At 38.3% G+C, this 14,125-nt stretch overlaps 1 protein-coding gene across 2 annotated transcripts in view; it reads right to left on the minus strand.

Annotated features, from left to right (window-relative positions):
- The window catches only part of Slc9a6 (solute carrier family 9 member A6), a 55,967-nt gene that overhangs the window by 13,647 nt on the left and 28,195 nt on the right, over positions 1 to 14,125 (minus strand). For both annotated transcript variants that reach the window (XM_026392207.2, XM_026392205.2), the window contains 4 exons: positions 12,777 to 12,890; positions 7,892 to 8,003; positions 6,384 to 6,537; positions 294 to 324 (listed from right to left, as the gene is read on the minus strand). In XM_026392207.2, coding sequence (XP_026247992.1) covers positions 294 to 324; positions 6,384 to 6,537; positions 7,892 to 8,003; positions 12,777 to 12,890 — 411 coding nt within the window. The remainder of the gene's footprint in view (positions 1 to 293; positions 325 to 6,383; positions 6,538 to 7,891; positions 8,004 to 12,776; positions 12,891 to 14,125) is intronic.

Raw genomic sequence — 14,125 nt, forward strand, 5'->3', positions numbered from 1 at the left:
GCCAGAGCAGTCACTTGAAAACCCAGGAGTGCTTAAGAGACTACTCCCCTCTGTGGCAAAAGCCCAGGATGGACTACAGATAGGAAACCTGCCACTCTTGATAACCACAAGCTAACTAAAATGTGGTTTTGTCTCTATGGAGTAGTGAGAAAAGCCAGGAATGAAGTCAGTTAAAAGCTGAGGCAGACAACACAGGATCTAAATAGTGACATGAAGTCTACAGGAGGCTGTTTTCTTTCCAAATGGCTGTACACTTGACAGAAATGCCAGGGACAACACAAATGCATATTTACCAAATGTTCTTGGTCTGAATCAACACCAACCCTAAAGGAAAAACACAAAGAGCAAGTGAGATTTTGAAGCCAAAAAAAGGCCTAGTCACATATGTACATTGTCAGGAAACTACTCTTCTCAACACAGAAGCTATGGAATGGTTAATGTTTTCTTACCCTCTACAGTTGTTGATATACATTTTTGGCTCCTGACACTTTCCTTAGCAACAGCTTGGATTCTAAGGCAAGCAGGGTGAAGAATTCTATTCCTGTAATCCCACTCACCAGTGTCAGTAAAATACCATTTCTTCTCTGAATGTAAGTCCACTCTAAGCAGAGTCAGGGAGAGCAACACTGCCCAGTTGTTGAATAAGAACTAGTGGAAAGTTCCCAAAACAAGGCTGGCACAATGCAATTCCAGGAGGGAGTTGCATGTTTGGGGACCTTGCAGCTTTCATGGCAATATTTTGTTATGATGATGGAAGAGAAGGTCCAATTTCAGTTTTTTCATAGGCTAAAGAACAGACATTAGTCTTGGTTTTTCAAAATTTGTTTTTACCTGTGCTTCCTGGGGAACAGCTTCATTAAGAAGTTCTTGTGACTCTTCTACTCACCAACTCTGTTCTTTCTTCCTCTACCCTGCCCCTCAGGTTTCCTATCCTTGCCACCCCAGCTGCTGCAGCATAGGCCCTCGTTCTGACTCACAGGGCCTGGAGTATAAGTCTTTCCATCACCAGGCTCTCCCCTAAAGTAAGTGTCTAATGTACAGAATTTGTTGGTCACTCCCTTCACAGAACACTCAGAGTAGTTTACAATCCAAACGGGCAAGTAAAAAAAAAGCTCTTTGAATGGCATTCAAGACTCTTGACAAACTAGTAGCCACCCCACCCTCCAGCCTACCTTCCCACCCTCATTCCCCACCATTCTCTTCTAAAAAATGCCCACCAAGTCCTCCCCAAATCCTTGTCCTTTCGGGACCTCCATACCTTCACTCATGCAATTCCCTCTAGCTGAGATGTGCTTTCCCTCATTTTCCTACTTGTCTACTAAGTTACAAAGTAACTGTTCTATGACCCCTCCAAGCAGAATTTTCTCCTCTTTGCTTCAGCAGCACTTCTTAGAGTCCTTGGTTATAATACTTAGCACAGTAGAGTATAGTTATTTACCTGTCAGTCTCCCCAAAAAGACTGTGAGCTCCTTGAGGGTAAAGGCCATGTCTCAATTCATCTCTGTATCCCCAGAGTCTAGCACAGTACCTGACACACAATAGGTGCTCAAATGTTTATCAATTAAGTTAACTACTACAGACAACACACACAAAACAGCAGTATGAAAAGCTGTAGCAGCAGCACCCCCAAAGACAAGTAATACTCAAGGGAGGAAAACAACGCCAAGACACCTCTGGTAGGTAAGGTTGTCATGATCAAGTAATTGAAAACAGATGGCCATGACAAGATTCAAAATTCAAAGAAAGGCTCATTTTTACTTTGTTAAAAATGGGCAGATGCTGTTTAAGGTCTTCGCAGTCACATTAAAGTCTAACCACATTTATGCATCTCAAGTGACATCTAGTGGTCTTGAAGATAGTACATTTATAATGTTCAAATGGTTCCTTTCCTGAAGCCAATACAATGTAATAAACATTTATAGAGCACTTATTATTTGCCAGGCACTGTGCTAGGCACAGGGCATAGACATGAATTAAACATGGTCCCTGCCCTCAAGGAGCTCACGGACTAGTGGGGGAAACAGACACAGAGCAGAATTGCTAAGGGCTTGCTGTCAGGGAACACTAAGTTCAAATGTGCACCTGGCTACCATCTAGCTGTATGAATTCAGTCAAGTTATGTGGTCCTATGGACCATAATTCTATCATTTGGAAAATAGGGCTAGTATCTACCACAGAGAGTTGTTGCAAGGATTAAATGAGAAATAAGTATCAAAAGCTTTTAAGAAGGGAATAAAATCTACAGAGTTATGCTATATCCATGTACAAATGTACCACAATGCATACTGCTTATATAATGATAAAACACTAATTAAAAAATAATGACAGAAGGGAGATTGGTAGAGTAAATGGATTGAGTTAGGGAGAAGGGAAGGGAAAGGGAAGGCACTAGGGAAGAAAACTGAACAAATTATGTGCAGGTATGATTAGGCATAATGAAACCCACTATTATATATAATTATAATGCATAAACAAAAATTTAAGAAAAGAGTGTCTGATGCATCTTTAATGCTAAGTGGTAGCTCTTATAACAAGACTGTATTATTACATAAAACAAGACTGCATTATTACATAACTAAATGAAATAAGTGCTATAATAGAGAAACCCAATGTTAAGGAGTGGTTCTGAGAGAAAGGAACAGGGTGCAAAGGAAGAGACGCTTGGCTGTGTCACTGGGAGTGACACAGAATTCCAGCCAGAGGGAACAGTATGAGCAAAGGCTCAGAGACAGAGAAATGCAAAGCAAGTGCAGTAGATAGGGAGCCAAATGTGACTGTCATAAATTATGTGAAAGGACACAGGAATGGCTGGCTGACTCTAATTCACTGAGGATTCACTGGTTATGAGACAGTTGAAGTGCTCCTTTACTACTGTAAATTAGATCATGTCATTCCCCTCATTTTAATATCCTCAGAGATTTCTAATTTTATTTTAAAATCCACTCTCTTCACCACATCTTACAAGACCTTACAGCAGGGGTTTACAAACTACAGCCTACATACCCCTCTGTTTTTATCAATAAGGTTTTGTTGGAACACAGCCACACCAATTACATAGTTATCTATGGCTGTTTTCGCACCAGCAATGAGCGGCTAAGACAGAGACCATATGATCTGCAAAACCAAAAACCTTTCCTCTCTGTCCCTTTACGGAAGTCTGGAGATCCCTACTCCCATGGAATCTTGCCCTCCTCATTTCTACCTACTGTTCAAATCACTATGCCCCCACTATATAAGCTTTTGTGTTTATCTAACAGGCCAAGTTTGTTTCTGCCTTGGCATCTGCACTTGCTTCTCTCTGCCTGGACTGCTCGTCTTCCTGATCATTGTTTGACAGTATCTTGTCACTAAGGTAGACTGAGCTCTAACATAACCTTTCAGAGAAAACTTCCTTGACCTTTTCATATACCCCCATTCCCAGTGAGTATCAAAGTACCTTCTTTGACTGACATCACATTTAATACATCTAAATTTGTCATGTTCATTTGTTTACTAATCTATTGCCTATCTTTTCCCACTAAAGTACACACTTTACAAGATCAGGCGTATTATCATTACCACTGCCCTTCTCTAGGGCTTTTAAAAAATATATATCTTTTTAGTTGTAGATGGACACAATATCTTTATTTTGTTTATTTATTTTTATGTGGTGCTGAAGATCGAACCCAGTGCCTCACATGTGCGAGCGGTCTACCACTAAGCCACAACCCCATCCCTAGAGCAGGGCTTTTTAACCTTAGCATTATTGATATTTTGGCCCAAATAATTCTTTGTTGGCAGGTTGGGGGATGACCTTTCCTGTGCATGATAGGATGTTTACCAGCATCCCTGGCCCCCACTCAGCAGAAACCTGTAGAAGTCCCCTCTCCCAGTTGTGACAATCAAAAATGTATCAAAACACTGCCAAATGTCTCCTGGTGGGCAAAATGGTCCCTGGCTGCAAATCACCGAATTGGAGCCTAAAACAGTGCTTGACACATGGCTGGTGCTCAGTAAGTGATTCATCAAGTGAATGGACAAAGACACATTTGAAAGGCTATGCAAAGAGCTTTGTAGACATAAGCTCACTGAATCCTAACAACCACCCTAAGAGGTAGCTACTAAGATGGACATGATACAAATGAGGAAACAGGCTTTGAAAGGTTAAAGAACTTGCCAAAGATTGCAGAATTAGTAAGAAGGGGCAAGAACTCAAAACCAAGTTTAAGTGTGCATGCATCTTCAACTTTCAGGATACCTCAGTATTTTCAAAATTATACTAGGCAAATTGGGAGGGTGGGAAGAGAAGCTTAAAACACTGCCTCTGTCACAAAGAGGCTGAAAAACTCAAAACAAAAAACAAGAAGTTATCTAAGACTATAAGGCAATGTATTTAATTGCATTCCATTCATGTTACAAAATGCGCAAGATGGGGCCAGCCAGAGAGGTTTCAAAGCTAGTGACACAGATTAAGCTCTATGTGAGTAGCTAGATTTTTGATTTTGCTTTTTTCTTGGCAGGGATAGTAAAGTATGGGTATTTTGTTTAGTTTTTGTGGAGGGAAAAGAACTGATTCTCCTTAAACCTGAGACTCTACCGAAGAGTATTACTTTTCCTAAATTATCTTACATTTAATTTTGTTCTCCTTAGTAGAGTCTTCACTTATAAGCCATTGAGAAAAGAAAGGAACTTAGTCCTTTTGAAATGTACTACTGTCAATTTTTTATGCATTGTGGTACAGAAGAAACTAAATAAAACCAGAGGCTCCTCTGTCCACCATTTAATTTCATATATATCACCTTGGACAACTAAGAATCTTTCTAAGTCTCTATTTCTTCATTTGTAAAACAGAGTTTCTATAATTAGATAAACACATTAAATACAGTTAGCACAATGCCTGGCACATAGTAGGTGCTCGATAAATTCCAGGTCTTCCTTGAAGCAATAATGTCTGTAAGAACATTAGGATTATAAAAACATATGCTACAGTATATTGTCTACTACACATAATAACAACACAGAGATTATTAAAAAGGGGATTTGGATAGCAAAGAGAATAAGATGGCAATAACAACATTTAAAGTGTTATTCAAGGCTGGCTGGTCTTTACAAAATTAAAAGAAAGGCATGACAGAATGGAAAAAAAGAACAGATTCTATAAAATGTGAAATGTTTTCTCTAATGAACCTTCATATTCTGGAAGCCTGGTAACCCTTAACATCTATGAAGTTTTAGCCAAACAGAACTAAAATCTACAAAGGCTTCAGGAACAACACAGGCTGCTGTATCCATGGAAACAAATGTAGAACTCTTGAGATACAAGATAGCTTTCAAATTGAATACATTAAGTAGTACACATTGAAGACTAAGGCCTCATGATCTTAGCCTTGGTTTGTTAGGTTAGAAACAGTGGTGATCATAAACATGAGAAAGAATGATAACATCTATTATGGATTAGGGCTGGGGTAAATTGGATTGTCTCACACACTACAAATGAATCCAACCTGGTAATATGACTGAACACCTTAAATATATGCATATCCTTCTTTTTGATATTGGGAATTACACCCAGAGCTGTATTTACCATTGAGATGTATTCCCAGCCCTTTTTATTTTGAGGCAGTGTCTAGCTAAATTGCTGAAGCTGGCCTCAATCTTGTGATGCTACTGCCTTGGTCTCACAAGTCACTGGGATTTTAGGCACGTGCCACCATGCCCAGCCATGCACATCCTTTAGGTTAAGCAATTCCATTTCTAGGATGCATCCTACAAATAACTGCAAAGAGGTGTACATACTTAAGAAGGTTCACATTATTGACAGTAACAGCAAAATCCTCAAATGGTAATGGCAACAGCAAAATTTTAAACTCAATACAAAAATCCAACAATAGGAATTAAAAAAAATTTTTTTGTAGTTATAGATGGACAGCATGCCTTTATTTTGTTTGTTTATTTTTATGTGGTACTAAGGATTGAACCCAGTGCCTCACATGTGCAAGGCAAGAGCTCTATCACTGAGCTATAGCCCCAGGCCTAACAACAGGAATTTGATTTAAGTACTTCTGGATATATGCCGCCATTCAAATAATGATATGAATTCATGCTATATTACGTTTAACAAAATCAGTCTACAAGAGTACCCTTAGTATTGCACATTTTTGTTCAAAATACATACATTGCCTAGCAAAAGATCTGAAAAGATATCCTTCAAAGGGTTAATGATGGTTTTTATTTACTTTTGTTTTACATAGTTTCATTTTTCTGTACTATATCTTCTATGCTTTTTAAAAGGAAAAAAATGACACATTACAGAGTCACCAAAGTTTAAAATCTTCTCATGACTAAAAGAAAAATAAGCTGAATTAAAATATCACATTAAAATGAGGCCTCCAGTTCCTACTTACCTTATATGCAAGCACGACAGCATGGCAGTGGTACCACCACCAAATACCCACACGGTAAAAAACACAATAAGAAGTGTGGTGCTGAACATCATTTGCCGAGCATAAGTGGCAGTGTCTCGAATGGCCAAAGCAAATGCCATTGCACCACGAAGGCCTACAAAGGAATGGAAGAGGTATTCTTCAATAACGCATCACCAACATGAGCTTCATAAAATCAGAGATATAAAGCATGTCCTAAAGCTTAGAAGCAGGTGAACAAATATGAAATAAATATTAATATAGCTAAATATACACAAATAGTAAGAGAATTAGCATGATACTGACATGTATTGATATTTTAATTCCTTAAAATTTATATTTTAATTTATGTGAAGAATTCATCTTTTGATATACAGTTCCATGAGTTTTGACAATGAGTAGAGCACTGCCACAATGAAGACACAGAACAGTTTCATCTTATCCCAACACCTCTGTGCTATCCCTTTTAGTCTAACCTCTTTGTCACCCTGCCAAACCCCTGATTGTTCTCCATCACCATGATTCTGTCTTTTTGAGAATGTCATGTGAACAGAATCATAGAGCATCTAACCTTTGAGACCAGCTTCTTTCCCTCAGCATAGTGCCACTGAAATTCATCCACTTCTTTGTGTGGATCAATAGTTATGGTTTGGATTTGAAGTGGACTCCAAAGCTCCTGTGTTAATGCAGGAGGTGAAATGATTAGGTTATTGGAGCTGTGACCTAATTGGTTAATTAAGCCATCTAATGAATTAATAAGTTGAAAGGACTACTATATTGAGTGGTAACTATAGGAGGTGGGGTATAGCTGGAGGAGACATTTCACTAGGGATGTGCCCTTGGGGATTATATCTTGACCCTCTCTATACCCCCACCCTCACTTCCTGGTGGTCCTAACTGAGCAGCTATCTTTAATCAGCCCCTTTTGTGTTCTACCTAGCCTCGGGTGCAGAGCAATAGTCAGCTGACCATGAACTAAGACCTCTGAAACCATAAGCCAAAATAAACTTTTCCTCTTCTAAGTTATTTTTGTCAGATATTTTGGTCACAGTGATGAAAAGCTAAGTAACACAAATAGTTTTCTCTTTTTGCTGCTAAGTAGTATTCCATGACATAAATATATCATGGTTTGTTCTTCCATCTACTCATAAAAAAGACATGTGGGTTGTTGCCAAGTTTTTGGTAATTATAAACAGATTTGTTATAAACATTCACTTACAGGTTTTTGAGTGAAAACTGCATTCATCTTTACCTTTCTTAACTTGCATTAATATATTTTTGAACCAAACATTTGGAAACAGAATATAAAAAAAATTCTATAGAAGGGAATAAGATACTATAAGAATTTTCACCTTGATTATGCAATGTCCATGTTTCAAAGAGTCCTTTATTAGGGACATGATTTTTCAGCTTCAAATCACATAAACTGGCATATAATCTGTGTTGTCAATGATTTCTTGAGGAAGACTAGAGAAGAAATTTTAACTTACCAGCAAACATCATCATATGTTGAAAATTTGATCCAATCTTACTTCTTCTACCCAAATTAAGTAAGAAAGACAAGGGGTAAATATTGGCAGCTCTTCCCAAGAAAATAGCAATCTAAAATTATTAATAGGTTAAGGATTATTTCTTCTTACTATTGACATTATTTAGACTATACATTTAAGACAGTCAAAAGCCATTTCAGGGAGCTCAGTTTTTAACAGTCAATCTTGATTCCATTGTCTAACACAGTGCTGTCCAACACATATTTTTGCAATGAGGGAAATTTTCTATCTGTATTGTCCAATACAATGAGCACCTAAAATGTGACAAGTGTGACTGAGGAACTGAAATTTTAATCCTTATATCATTTATTAATTTAAATTTAAATAATCACACATGGCTAATTGCTACCAAATTGGACAGTACAGGCTTAACATACAGGAAATTCATTAGATGAAGAAAAAGATGTTTCAAAGCAGAGCTTCACTACTATATATTTAACATTATTAATATAATAGTTATAATTCATTTTCATTGTCAGTGTTGATAAAAAGAGTAATGTTGGCTAAATCTCCCCATCCTTTCTTTTTTTTAATACTTTTATTTTGTTTATTTATTTTTATGTGGTGCTGAGGATCAAACCCAGGGCCTCATACATGCAAGGCAAGCACTCTGCCACTGAGCCACAACCCCAGCCCTACCCCATCCTTTCTAAGAACAAATGGCAATTCAGCCACCTCACACCACTGAAAGTCCTGCAAGCCCTAATTCATCCCACTGAATCTATACTTCCAACCTGGTGCAAAGGACAGGCTTAAGGTGAGTTAAGATTGGTTTTAACTAGAAACCAATATTAGTGTCTTTTTCTCTACTTGCTGTCTTATACAAACTCCTGCTTTATAATTACAGTTTTTATCTCAGGGGGCACAATACAGTTCCAATACCATTTCCTGAAAGGAATATAAAGGGAAATCTAATATTGAAAACAAAGTAACATGGTAGAAACAATGCTGACCTTAGTAAACTTGGAAAAGAATGCAGCCTGTAAGATTAAAGGCAAAAGAAGCGCACATACAAATGATGTGTCTATTGGTAAAGTACTCCCATGGGAGTACTGGTTAACAATTCTGATACTGCTAAATGGTCATGCACCATATAATGTTTCAATCGATGACAAACTGCATACACCATAGGTCCCATAAGATTACAATGAAGCTGAAAAATTCCCATTGCCTAGTGATGCTGTAGCTGTCATAACATCAAGATATAGCACATTACTCAGAGGAAACAAACATACTGTTCTGCTAGTCATTAAAAAGCATGGCAGGGGCTAAGGTGGTGGCTCAGTGGTAGAGTGCTCCCCTAGCATGCATGAGGCACTGGGTTCTATCCTCGGCACCACATAAAAACAAACTAATGTATCCACCTAAAAACTAAAGATACATAAATAAATAAATATTTTTAAAAAAAGCATGGCACACTGGGCACGCTGATGTAGCCAGGCAAGTAATGGAATATAGTTGGAGCTTAAGTATGAACTCATGTTTAGTTTAATGCAGATATAAATAGCTACAAAATGAAATATTTATAGATATATGTAACTACATCACTTAGTACATACATAGATTATTTCCTTGGTTTATCAGCTGACAGGGACTAGAATCTAAGACACTCAGTAGTGATGAGCACACCGAGTATCCAGATCTTGGTTTCTAATATCATTCTCCAATAAAAGGAATCAGGACTCCTTGAAGAAATGGTCAATTCTTAGGCTGAGGCAGAAAAGGCTCAGGGAGGCTAAGGTAACAGTACTTTACTTCTGAGGTATTCATCCCAAAGAAAACATAACCCTAATCTAATCATGGGGAAAACACCAGACAAATTCCAGTTGAGGAACACTCAACCAAATACCTGGTCAATATGTCTCAAAACTGCCAAGGGTCCTTAACAACAAGGAATAGCCGAATAACTGTCACAGTTTAGCAGAACTTAAAGAGACATGACAACCAAATATAATATGGTTTTCTGGATGGGACGCTGAAACAGAAAAGGGACATCAGGAAAAATTTGTGTGAATCTGATTTCAGTATGAACTTTTGTTAATAATAATGTATTCATATTGGCTCATTTGTTGTGACAAAATGTAGCAGGCTAAGATGTTAACAATAGGGGAAACTGGAGGGTATATGAGATGATTTTATTCTAAAATAAAAATTATCTAAAATAGTGATTTCCTAAAACAAAAGAAAATAATAGCATGTGGGATCCTATAGCAGCAACTGCTAATTCTCCCTACTATCTCTCTCTTTCTAGCCTTTATAGTAGTGGACACTCTTCCCTCCCACTCCCTATTTTTATTTGGGTACATAGCTACCCAGATAAAGACTATGATTCTCAGCCTCCCTTGCATGTAGGTGTATCAAGTGATGTGAAGTGGTACTGATGTACACATATTTCTGCCCTCAAAGGCAATTGGCAGACATAGGGATGAGACATCTTGGACCACATGGAAAAGAGCAACTCCCTAAGGAGAGCAGGAATAAGGTTGCTTGGGTCCCTGATGACTCTGTAGAGCAGAGCTGACACACCAGCTCAGACTTCTACATGAAAAAGAAAAGAAAAACTTCTGTCTTGTTTAAATGTAGGTTAAATTTGAGTCGTTGTTACATGAAACCAAACCTACATCTTACCTAATGTAGGCAGAAAGAGAACAGCTCTCTCCTGTTAAGAGTCGATTTTTACAAAATTTTTAAATTGAGGAATTTTAGTTCCCAACAGATTTAGGGACCTCTAGAGAACATTTTAACCTTATTTCCAGATTGAGTACAGTAGATCAAGCCATTTGACTGCTCAAAAATTTCTTAAATATTCACAGGACATAAAGTTACTAATCTCATGGTTGTCTTTCAGCTAAGGTTCTTAATTTATTAATAGAGTTTTATCTTTTTATCCAGAAGATTCTGCAGAATGGTATTTCAGTAATACCTTACTTTTCAAGAGAGATTTTATATTGAGTGTTGATTTTAAAAAAATATACCAATCTCTTTGGCAGAATCTTCATTCTGAGCTTTGTTAAATAACTTCTTTTGAAAATCACTTATGCAAACATTCATCTCTTTGGCCACAACCTTTCTTTCTATATTGTGCATTCCACTAGCCCACTATGATTATTCTTTTACCACACTGGAATCTCCAGTCCAAAGATGGCCTTACTTTCTCCTTTATCAGTCCTCTCTCTTATTCACTCCCCTTCTTATCCACGTGTTTGTAATAATCTTTTTCCAATATCCTAATATTAGCTTTGTCCCTCTCTTATTATACTGCACCCACTGAACAAAAGCCCAAAGTTGGATGGACTATCTCTTTTCTTCATGCTTATGGCTAAGTCCTTCTGGACAAAGGCATAGAATAGGGCACACTGGTTCTCTTGATGTAGAATCTGTTCCTCAAACTGAAATGGATTCCTACTTATTGCTCAATAATCCTATTGCGTTTCATTGGTCAACTCACTCTCCCACTCTGCAACAATTTCATAAACTTTCTTCATCTTCCGCAAAACTCCTATCACCTGTGAAGTCAGTCTCCAAGATAGTCCCCTTGTATATTCACTACTCACACTGTACCAGGTTTGGTCTGTGTGACCAACAGAATATTGCAGAAGTGATGACAGTATGCCACTTCCAAGATTGGGTTATAATAGGTATTTCAGCCAACATCTTGATGCTCTCTCAATCTTGATGCTCAATCTGGGAGAAGCCATGGTTTAGGCTGCCCTATGGAGAGGTCCCTGTGGAACAGGATGGGAGACTTCTGCCAACAACCATGTGAGTAAGTTTGGAGTAGGAACCTCCAGTCCTAGGCAAGTCTTAAGTACAGTCTCTGCCAATAGCACGACTGCACTCTCCTGAGAGATCCTGGAGCCAGATTCACCCAGCTAAGCTGTTCCAGGATTCCTGACCCTCAAAAACTGTGGGAAGTAAAGAATGTTTATTGTTTTAAGCTAAGTTCTGGGTAATTTGTTATAAAATGGATAACTGATACTTCTCTATTTCACTCTCAGCAGATGATCTCACCTTCTACTTCACAGTTAAAAATAGAAGCCATCGGCTAAGAGCTCCATCTTACAGGTGTACCTACCTCTTCACATGCCCTATCCTCTCCTGTAATAAGGGTACATCTTTCCTTCCTCCCAGTGAAGGCCAATTCCTCCCCACATACTTGGGATTCCAACTCTGTCTTCTCATGAGCTTACACTTTTGTTGGCTCTCTTTTATATTCTCAGCTTCTTCCTTTTAATTGGTTTTTAAAGACTCAATGTGCTCATATGGAAGAGAGAGAGAGAAAAAAAAGGGAAAGAAAGGGGCCTCATTTGAGCTTTCTTCTTCTTCTTTTTTTTTTAAATATTTATTTCTTTTTAGTTATTGGCGGACACAACATCTTTGTTTGTACGTGGTGCTGAGGATCGAACCTGGGCCGCAAGCATGCCAGGCGAGTCGCACTACCGCTTGAGCCACATCCCTAGCCCCGAGCTTTCTTCTTTTATCTACTGTTCTGTGACACAGGCTACTAACTATTCTTCAGTATTCATGTTCTCCTCCTTCTATTTAGTAACAGAAGCCAAACAGGGTTACCTTTGGGGGTTGGCGGAATGGTACAAACTATTCTGTCATTTCAATCCGTCAATGTTATTTGTGCGATAAACAGAAATAAAAATAACAGAATAAAATCAATAGAATGGAATAGATAAAGAGAGTTGAAATCCTTATTTGTTTTACTCAGAGGAAAATTTTACATATTTAAATGTATTATTATCAGTCATATATCCAAAAACCAAATGAAAATTTCAATTAAGATAGTTTTCAAAACAGAATATATGATAAAGGATACAAAAGCTCCTACTACGAATGTTGGGTTAAAGACATGGTTCTGGAAGGTAAAAAGTGTCAGTCCCATGTAGGAGAAGATGAAATTCTCTGCCAAGAAATTGAGAAGCTCAAACAACTGAAACGAAATTTTAAAAGATTAGTCGAGTAAATGAATTAAGTCATGCGATTTTAAAACATGAGTATTACTAAGATAATGAAATAGATACTTCACATATGTAAACTTCATGCATAAACCCAAAATACATGACTCAGAGGGGAGTGAATGCAGAGATATTTCCAGTCCCATAAAAAGAATGAGAATTGTTGCCTCCTCACCTCTTTCAATCAGCTTCCCTACTCTGAATCCCCATCTTCGGTCTTCTCCTCTACCTCCTAACCATGTCAATTTTTCTTTTGGAATGTTCCTTGTGTCCTCCACTGCCCTAGTTTAGTTTTCATCACTTCCCACCCATAATGCTGCAAGAGGACCCTAACTGATATCCCTGACATCCTCATTTCCTACCCCCACAATGAATCTCTAAAAAACAGCAGTTTCAAGATACTTTCCTCTCTATAAGCTATAAAGATCCAACTCAATTTCTTGTTTTTTAGTACTGGAGATTGAACCCAGGGATGCTTAACCATTGAGTCACATCCCCATCCCCATCCCCCCCCCCTTTTATTTAGAGACAGGGACTCACTGAGTTGCTTAGGGCCTTGCTAAGTTGCTGAGGCTGGCTTTGAATTTGTGATCCTACTGCCTAAGCCTCTGGGATTACAGGCATGTGCCACTGCTCCTGGCTAATTCAACTTCTTTTCATCCTGACATTGAGTGCTGCAGTATCATGATGGTTTCACTGACTTGCTGCTGACTTTACTTTTTTTGTGGGTCTTATCTCTCAGGGAGGAAGCCTCCTAGAGACAGGGCTTATGCACTAGAATCCTGCACTTGGTGCCCTCCCTTGCTTCCTGCCCACCCCACCCCATTCATGTCACTGCCTCCCCAAGTATCACTAACAGCAAGTATACAAGATTTGCTGAAAGGGATACCATAGGCTGGTATCCCTCTGGCCATTATAGTTATCTATCTCTGCTCTTCCTCGTGAGCCCTCTGGACAATAATACCAAGTAGGAAGTTCAGAACATGGGCTCAGGAGTCATAATGCCTAGATTTGAACCTTGCCATCCCCACTTGCTAACTATGTTGCCTTGGACAAGTTAGTTAATTTTCTTCTTCTTTTTCCTTCCTTTCTTTAACTTTTTTCTTTTTTTTCCTTTTTTTTTTTTTTGGTAGTAGTAGGTAGTGAATCCAGGGGTGCTCTACCAGTGAACAACATCCATGGTCCTTTTTACTTTTCATTTTGAGAGAGG

Source organism: Urocitellus parryii, chromosome X (assembly GCF_045843805.1).
Source record: "Urocitellus parryii isolate mUroPar1 chromosome X, mUroPar1.hap1, whole genome shotgun sequence".
NCBI lineage: Eukaryota > Metazoa > Chordata > Mammalia > Rodentia > Sciuridae > Urocitellus > Urocitellus parryii.